At 38.0% G+C, this 8265-nt stretch overlaps 1 protein-coding gene across 1 annotated transcript; it reads right to left on the bottom strand.

The window, feature by feature from the left end:
- Positions 1 to 281: 281 nt before the first annotated feature.
- Positions 282 to 7363, bottom strand: LOC141611077 (succinate--CoA ligase [ADP-forming] subunit alpha-1, mitochondrial). Its single transcript, XM_074429486.1, has 7 exons — positions 7047 to 7363; positions 5047 to 5256; positions 4453 to 4623; positions 3728 to 3851; positions 3165 to 3226; positions 764 to 845; positions 282 to 664 (listed from the first exon to the last, which is right to left on the bottom strand). Exons 1-7 carry the CDS (start codon positions 7281 to 7283, stop codon positions 525 to 527), a joined length of 1026 nt encoding a protein of 341 aa, XP_074285587.1. The 5' UTR covers positions 7284 to 7363; the 3' UTR covers positions 282 to 524.
- Between the last annotated feature and the right edge of the window lie 902 nt (positions 7364 to 8265).

Genomic DNA, 8265 nt, shown 5'->3' with positions numbered 1-8265 from the left:
TCCAGCAATCACAGCGGAGACACATTCGAGCATGGCAGATTGACAAACCAAACCAGTTGTATAGTTATGACTATTGCGAGCAGTAAGCTGACAAGAATCAATATAGTTTGGTTTAGAAAGAAAAAAACAATCAGGTACATAGTAAACCCCGCTGTACGGAAGTCAATCCATGAAAGACTGAAAGCGCATAGCATTTTATTGATAAAAACACAAACAGCTGCGAATGGACTTGGTTCAGTTGCAGTGTGCAAACAACAGAAAAGATTAATGTGTTCAATGGATGTCAAAACTTTCTCTGCTTAGAAATATATTAGATCGCGAAAATTTGCATGCTTTCGAAGTCAATGTAAAACCAGAGGCTAGGTGTATGAAAGTAGCAATAAATGCTTACCCTACCTGCCCTTAACCGGTGATGCTGGAGAATCTTCCACATACACATCACATCACATCCATCAGATGAATATTTATGATACTTTGTACCCAAAAAAAGGAGAAAAATAAAAAACAAGACCGAGTTACTCCGACTAACTCAGCAGACCCCTCTGCTTGAAGACTTCATGCATGGCTGCTCCAATCTTGGCAGGAGATTCAACTACTGTGGCTCCCACTTCTCTTAGCGTCTTTATCTTGTCTTGTGCTGTTCCCTTGCCTCCTGACACTATGGCTGCAACACGCGTTCAACCAAAAAAAAATTACTACGTCAATCATCGAAGGACAGAAAAATACAAAATAAAAATTGATCAAAGACAATGGAAATAAATACCTCCAGCATGACCCATGCGCCGACCAGGTGGTGCTGTTAGCCCGGCAATGAAAGCTACCACTGGTTTGTCAGTTCCACTTTCCTGTTTCAAGCAAACCAACCCATATGAGACAGAATTATGACAGAGTAATACCAAAGAATGAGAGTTAGATGACAAGTAGTTGCACAAGAAATACACACTACAACCTAGTGTCCACTTCCATCAGTCAAGACTCAAGACACACGCCATATCTATTCCGAGTCCCAAGAATTCAACTCTTATATCCATGAATTTTGACAAAAAAAGTATTATAGCAGATTCATTATGATAGAGTAGTATGGTATGTTTGGATTTGGGGATTTGGAGAGAAAGGGAGGGGAGGGATTTGAAGGAATGAGAATCCTTGAAGTGGAGGGATTTGGAGGGGAGGGAAATTGAATGGCTAAATTTCCCTCCTCCAAGCCAAATTATTTCCCCTCTTACAAAAAGAAAGATTTAGAAGGAAATCACCTCCTCAATTCTCCCAACCCTTCCCTTCCCTCCCTTTCCATTCCCTACTTCCTCCTCCCCTCCCTTTCCCTCCTATTTTGGAATCCAAACAAGGCCTTGTTGGATAACAAAAAAAGGAGGGAAAGAGAGGGGAGAGGGAAGGAAAGGGAGGGGAGGGAGATTGGAGGATGTCATTTTCCCTCCAAATCTTTCCTATGTTGGAGAGGAAATAATTTGCCTTGTAGGAGAGAAATGGAGGGATCCATTTTCCATCCCCTCCAAATCCCTTCAGCTCATATTTGCTAACCAAACAATGGTTATCAATCCCTTCAGCCCATATTTATCATCCCTCCAAATCCTTCCCTTCCTTTCCCTCCAAATCCCTCAATCCAAACGCACCCATGGAGTCTGAAAACTCAATTACCAGAGAACACAATCCCTAGTCTAGTTATCAATAACATCAATTAGTAGAGCCCACGGTTTCCAAACATACTACAAATATTGGCTATCAAGAGACTGGGAATACTGAAAATTGCAATGCAAAGTTGTATACCAATTTAAACCATGTTTTTTAGTTCACTCTCATTTATTTAGGGTGTGTTTGGATACCATTTTAGGAGGGAAAGGGAGGGGAGGGGGAGTGAGGGGAAGGAAAGGTAAGGGAGGGGAGGGGAGGGAAAATAAATTATGGTTGTTTGGATAACAAAAATGATGAGAGGGTGATGGAAGGGGAGGAAGAGGGAGATGGTAGAGTGGATGGAGGATGATGATGAAAGGAGAGTCAAAAAAAAGTTTTCCTTCCAAATCTTGCCAATGATGGAAAGATTTTAATTTGGTCTAAAGGAGGGAAATTAAATCCTCTCATTCCCCTCCCCTTCCATTTTCCTCCTTCCAAATATTGTAACCAAACAAAGGAAATTAAACCCCTCCCTTTCCCTCCCCTCCCTTTCCCTCTAATTCTCTCAATCCAAACACACCCTTAGGGTGTGTTTGGATAGAAAAATGTGGAGGGAAAGGGAGGGGAGGGGGAATGAGGGAAGAGAAAGGGAGGGAAGGAAAGGGGAGGGAAATGTGGGGTGGGTGGGTGTGTTTGGATACAATTTCCCTCCAAATCTTGCCTATTGTGGAGAGATTTTGATTTGTCTTGGAGAGAAAATGAATCCCTCCAAATCCCTACCCCTCCATTTCCCTCCACCCTTATTTGCTATCCAAACAAGGGATTTTAAATCCCTACTCTACCTTCCTTTCTTTCCCCTCCAAATCCCTCAATCCAAACACACTCTTAGTGAATCTCAATCACTTCAAAAATGTAGAACTGTATGTGTACCCACATTATTTAAAAACTGTGAGCAAGTTCGTACAGTAATGGTAAACAGGAATCCAACTAAACATAGGCACTGCTACTTAAGGCTTGTTTGATAGCAAAATAAGAGGGAAAATGAGGATAGGGTTATAGGGTTATGTGTACCCACATTAGTGTGCAATTCCATATTTTTTTTCAAAATTCTTTTATTTTACTCTTCTTTTCTCCCCCTTATCCTTAATTTTCACTTTTAAAAACATGTCGGCCCTCTTTAAAACAAAAAAAAAGAAAAGGACTATTCTCGCACAAAATTTGGTTGTAAAATATGGATGTTCTTTTGAAAAATCAGTGTGCCTCGTGTGCAGAAGGCGTGCGCCTTAGCCCCTTGGGACCCCATCGCCTCAGTGCGTCTCGCGCCTTCTCAAACAAAGGACTTTGCGTCCCTCCCTTCGCCGCCCCTTCCTTTCCCTCCAAAACCTCCCATCCAAACAATCCCCTAAAATTCTATACAGCACCGTTCGACATAGAAACAGTTAATGTGACACCTCGTTTTAAACCCACACTATCCGATACCAAAAGAATACAGATCAGTCTTTTTTGCTTTGAGAATGTACATCAGAACCACTCACCTTGATTAGAGCAGCAGCATCCTCTTCAGCAGTGCCTCCAATTTCACCAATAAGAATGATGCCTACAATAAATCCACAACAAAATAATAAACTTAAAACGCTAAAAAAGAATGTGGTACAAAATCGAGGATCTATATACGGTCACCACCGGAAAGCAGGTTGGGAAGACATAATGATATACTGACTCCAGTTTTTGGAATTTCAATTTGATTGCCTAATAAGAAAGACTGACATAGAAGAAAGCTCAGAGCAATTTCCAAGAGTATTACGCGTCACTTCATTTATGTCCCTCATCAATAAGTTAGTAATTTAGTATAATACTATAATCTCCTAACCATGTCATAAAAGCATGTATATCTAAACTAACTTCTAAGTTTTGGAGAACATACACAGCGGTAGAAAATGATCAGAGTGGCTCCTAAATGTATATAGTCATCAAATTCCTCTACTGAGAGACTATTTTTATTTCTAAATACACGGGATTGATGGGCATGACCAATCAAAGTTGTAAACATAAAGAAAAGACTGGATAACACACGAGAGAAGTCATAAGAAAGCCTTACCTTCTGTCTGTGGATCAGCAATAAACTTCTCAATACAATCAACAAAATTTGTACCATTGAAAGGATCTCCTCCTATTCCTACACAGGTGGATTGACCAAGACCAACAGCCGTTGTTTGGAAAACCTACATTGCGAGGCAAACGTGTTGAAACTTATTATCATATAATATGATATTTATGGTTCCAAATTTTTCACTGTTAAAACAAAGACATGATACAAAGCATAATCCATACAGCCCATAGTTAAGAGCACCAAGGTGAAGATCTAACACTTGGAAGTATATTTCTTTGAAATGTAAGTAAAATTATCACAGCAATCTAGTATTTGGTGCTTTATCAAGGAGGAGATTTTTAGTAACTCTGAATATAGCCTCTTAATGCAGTGTTCATTCTTATCAAAAGGTGTAACATACTAGAACCAAAATCGGGAGTTGGAAAATCCTAGTGCAGATGGAAACAAAACAGGACCCAAGTCAGCTTGCAGTGCAGCATATCGGTTACAGGGTAGAGGCAAAGAAACTGCAGACTAAGCAAACACAAGTAGAGCTCCATGACAGTCGATGACTGAACAAACCGATAGATCCAAAGTATCATAAAAGCAAATAGGTCAGCTTAAGAGTGTGAAACGTAATTTAAAGGGTAGGCCAAAATCTCAATCTTCAAGACTTCAACTGTAATATAAAAAAATATAAAAAATAAAGAAAACTCTTTTCAAATGAGTATTACCGCTTCATATGTCAGTGTGCCAGATCGAGAAACAATTCCAATGCGCCCTGGCTTGTGGATGTATCCAGGCATAATACCAATCTTGCACTCTCCAGGTTTAATAATTCCAGGACAATTTGGACCAATTAGTCTGGTTTTTGACTGTCTGTTGAGGGCCGCTTTCACACGAACCTGAAAAGTCATATAGCTAAGAAGAGTGAACAATATTTCAAGTCATCCTATGCAATGTAAAGCTTCTTTCTATTCATAATGTAGAAAACACTCAAAACAGATATTGCACAAACGTAAACCGAAAGCATTCATTTTTTTTACCACTGCAGCAGCACTTGGATACAATCGGACATCATATCTAACTTTAAATGAGCAAAGGATTGTTGTAAATTCCCTTCTTAGAAACATAGAACTGATAGATTGAGTTAGACAACAAAACATCTAACTAAAAAGTTCAAATAAGCTACACCCCAAGCATAAATGATATTTCAATATTTTGATCAGCCTCAATAAATACTCCAAGGTATACAAAGAGAAAAAGACTTTGATGAGTAAGTGACAGACAAAAATGATTCCTTGGTGATTTAGTAAAGAATGGTTTACCATATCATGCTGAGGAATCCCTTCAGTGATGCAGACAATAAGATCCAACTCAGCTTCCAATCCTTCCATTATTGCTTTAGCAGCAAAGGGAGGGGGGACATATATTACTGATGCATTGGCTTTTGTTTCGGCCTTAGCTTCTTCTACGGAGTTGAAAACAGGGAGCCCTAGGTGCTCACTTCCCCCCTTTCCAGGCGTAACTCCCCCGACCTAAAAGCAAGGATAAACCAATAAAACTGTGTTATAAAAGGAAAAAGAAGCCCAACTGCCCAAATTCATAAACAAACGTGACATTACGATAATACAGCACTTGTAACTCCCGTAAGACAAAATCTAACCACTAAACAACAATGAGAAGGATAAATTATCCATCTCAGAACTTTTGCAGATTTATAAACAGTAGCTGATATGGATATCACGAAGCATAAATTAATGACCGCGACAGCAAACAGACAGATGAATAAGAACACCAAAAACAACAACAGCCGAACAGCGTACAAAGATCATTAACATTAATGTTCCCTAACGAGTTCAGAACAATTTTAAACGAAGTAACACAAAAAATGCTAGAAGCTTCTCAATGTACTCATTATTAGTCAAAATATTGTTAGTAACAGCTAGTCTCTGCAGGCAGTCGGGCACCCAGGCAAGTGTGCCTGGCATCGAGTCGAAAATGACGTCTCAAAACGAACTGATTGCAACGATAATAATCACTTTCAATCCTAAGCCATCATTCCCGCTACAATTGACCTAAACCCTTACATGATATGACAAATTGACCTAACTCGAATTTATATTATATACTCATATTATTCACTGAATTGCATACAATTCACACCAAAATCACAAAAGCAGCAGCAATTCAGCAACTGAAACCTCGATTTTCGACAAAGATAAGATGATCGCATGCATTCATCACTATCACATCAAATCAAAATACACAAATTATAAACCGAGAAGTAATCAGCCATAATTGAATTTATATTATGCGGTCGTATTATTCACTGAATGGCATACAATTCACATCGCAATTACAAAAACATCAACAACTCAGCAAACGACATCTCGATTTTTCACAAGATAAAGATGATTGCATACATTCACAACTACATCTAAATGCACAAATTCGACTAAAATAAATTTACCTAAAGGCTAAATCGAATTAACCTAACTCGATTTTAAAGTATATACTCGTATTATTCACTAAATTGCATAAAATCCATGGCGAAATCACCAAAACAGCAGCTATTCACAACTACATCTAAACGCACAAATTCGTGGAAAAGAAATTTACCTAAATCGAATTAACATAACTTGAATTTATAGTATATACTCCTATTATTCACTAAATTGCAGAAAATCCATAGCGAAATCACCAAAACAGCAGCAATTCACAGCTACATCTAAATGCACAAATTCACGGAAAAGAAATTTACCTAAATCGAATTAATATAACTCGAATTTATAGTATATACTCCTATTATTCACTGAATTGTATAAAATCCACAGCGAACTGACCAAAACAGCAGCAATTCACAACTACATCTAAATGCACAAATTCACGGAAAATAAAATTACCTAAATCAAATTAACCTAACTTGAATGTATAGTATATACTTGTATTATTGACTGAATTGCATAAAATCCATGGCGAAATCACCAAAACAGCAGCAATTAACAACTACATCTAAATGCACAAATTCACGGAAAAGAAATTTACCTAAATCGAATTAACTTAACTCGAATTTATAGTAAATTACTATATACTCGTATTATTCACTGAATTGCATAAAATCCACAGCGAAATCACCAAAATAGCAGCAATTCCGCAAACGATATCTCGATTTCACAAAGATAAGATGATCGCTTACATTCATCAAAACGCACAAATCAGCCGAAAACAAATATTCAGATCTAAAACCTAAAATCAACAACAAAACTCATCTCAAATCATAAAATCGCAAAATCATAAAATCGTAACATCGTAAAGCGAACCATACCATTTTGGTGCCGTATTCGATGGCTTGTTCGGTGTGAAAGGTGCCATTTTTACCGGTAATACCTTGACAAATAACGCGAGTATTCTTGTCGACGAAGACAGCCGGCGGCGGGTCACGTGACGAGGATCCGAATAGTCTGGTTTGACCCGATAACGGTGAAGCGGAGGGTTTGGGAGCGACGAGTAGCTTGGAGGACAAGTTTGTTAGAAGCCTGCTTGCTTGTCTGGCCGTCGCCATTTTTTTTGAGAGGAAGAAAGGTCAAAATTAGGGCGGAGTGAAGTTGTGAATTATTGTGCCTCTCGTACATGAATTATTACATCAAAATAAAACATTTTGTTGGGTCATTTGGCTTTTGGGCTTTTTACTTGCCGTAAATTCTCAAATAAAATCGTAATACGATGCGATATGATTATGTTTTTGAATAAAATCTTATTTATACAGTAAGTGAATTATATATTTGATTTACTACCACAAGTTTTATATTTTTTTAGCATTATAATAAAGATTTTGAGTTTTAATTTAAAGTTTTTGAGTTTTACTATAAAATTCCTGAGTTTTATTATAAAGTTTCTTAAACAATAAACTCAAAAAATTACAATCTAACAAAAAAACATTATAAATAAAATGAGGTATGAGGTACTACATCCGATGTATGGTCTTATTTCTCATATTTATATGCTTTAAAGTATATAATTGTTTTTTTGGTACAATAAAAGGAATAATCCCGTAATAAAAATAAAATAGCAATTAAACGAGATGTAGCTAAGCCAACTAAATCGTCCCTATCTACTCCCCGAGGATGGCGCGAAGATCCGCTGGTGGAGATGAGTCGGGCCAGGCACGGGCACGGCACGAAGGCCCACCAACCCGTGCCTGGACCGGGCTTGGGGGGTTGGCACTGCAGGCCGACACGAAACACGACCCTGCCCAGCCCGGCCACCCAATTACCTACTCTAATTGTTCACATGTAACTAAACACCTATGAGTATCAAATTCAGATTTGGACCAATTTGCATGTTTGGCAAACCTATTAGATTTGGATTCCAAATCCCTACCAAATCCAAGTAAGACTAAAATAAAATCATTGAAAATTCACTCCCTAACCCCCTCGTTTTCAAATAACTTGAAAATAAGGCATTTCAAATTAAATTCTTATTGTCAAACACTCTTTTAGGGTGTATTTGGATTGTTGGATTTCCTAACTCTTTAAAAAACCCAA

This window comes from Silene latifolia, chromosome 11, assembly GCF_048544455.1.
Source record: "Silene latifolia isolate original U9 population chromosome 11, ASM4854445v1, whole genome shotgun sequence".
NCBI lineage: Eukaryota > Viridiplantae > Streptophyta > Magnoliopsida > Caryophyllales > Caryophyllaceae > Silene > Silene latifolia.
This window is presented reverse-complemented; position numbering and strand designations above follow the sequence as displayed.

Bases quoted from the DNA above. Each gene is read 5' to 3' on its own strand.
- LOC141611077 (XM_074429486.1), bottom strand. From the start codon at position 7,283: ATGGCGACGGCCAGACAAGCAAGCAGGCTTCTAACAAACTTGTCCTCC. The intron at 4,624-5,046 runs GTAAACCATTCT...ATGACTTTTCAG, and splicing joins GGATTCCTCAGCATGATATG to GTTCGTGTGAAAGCGGCCCT. The intron at 3,852-4,452 runs GTAATACTCATT...CTCGCAATGTAG, and splicing joins GCACACTGACATATGAAGCG to GTTTTCCAAACAACGGCTGT.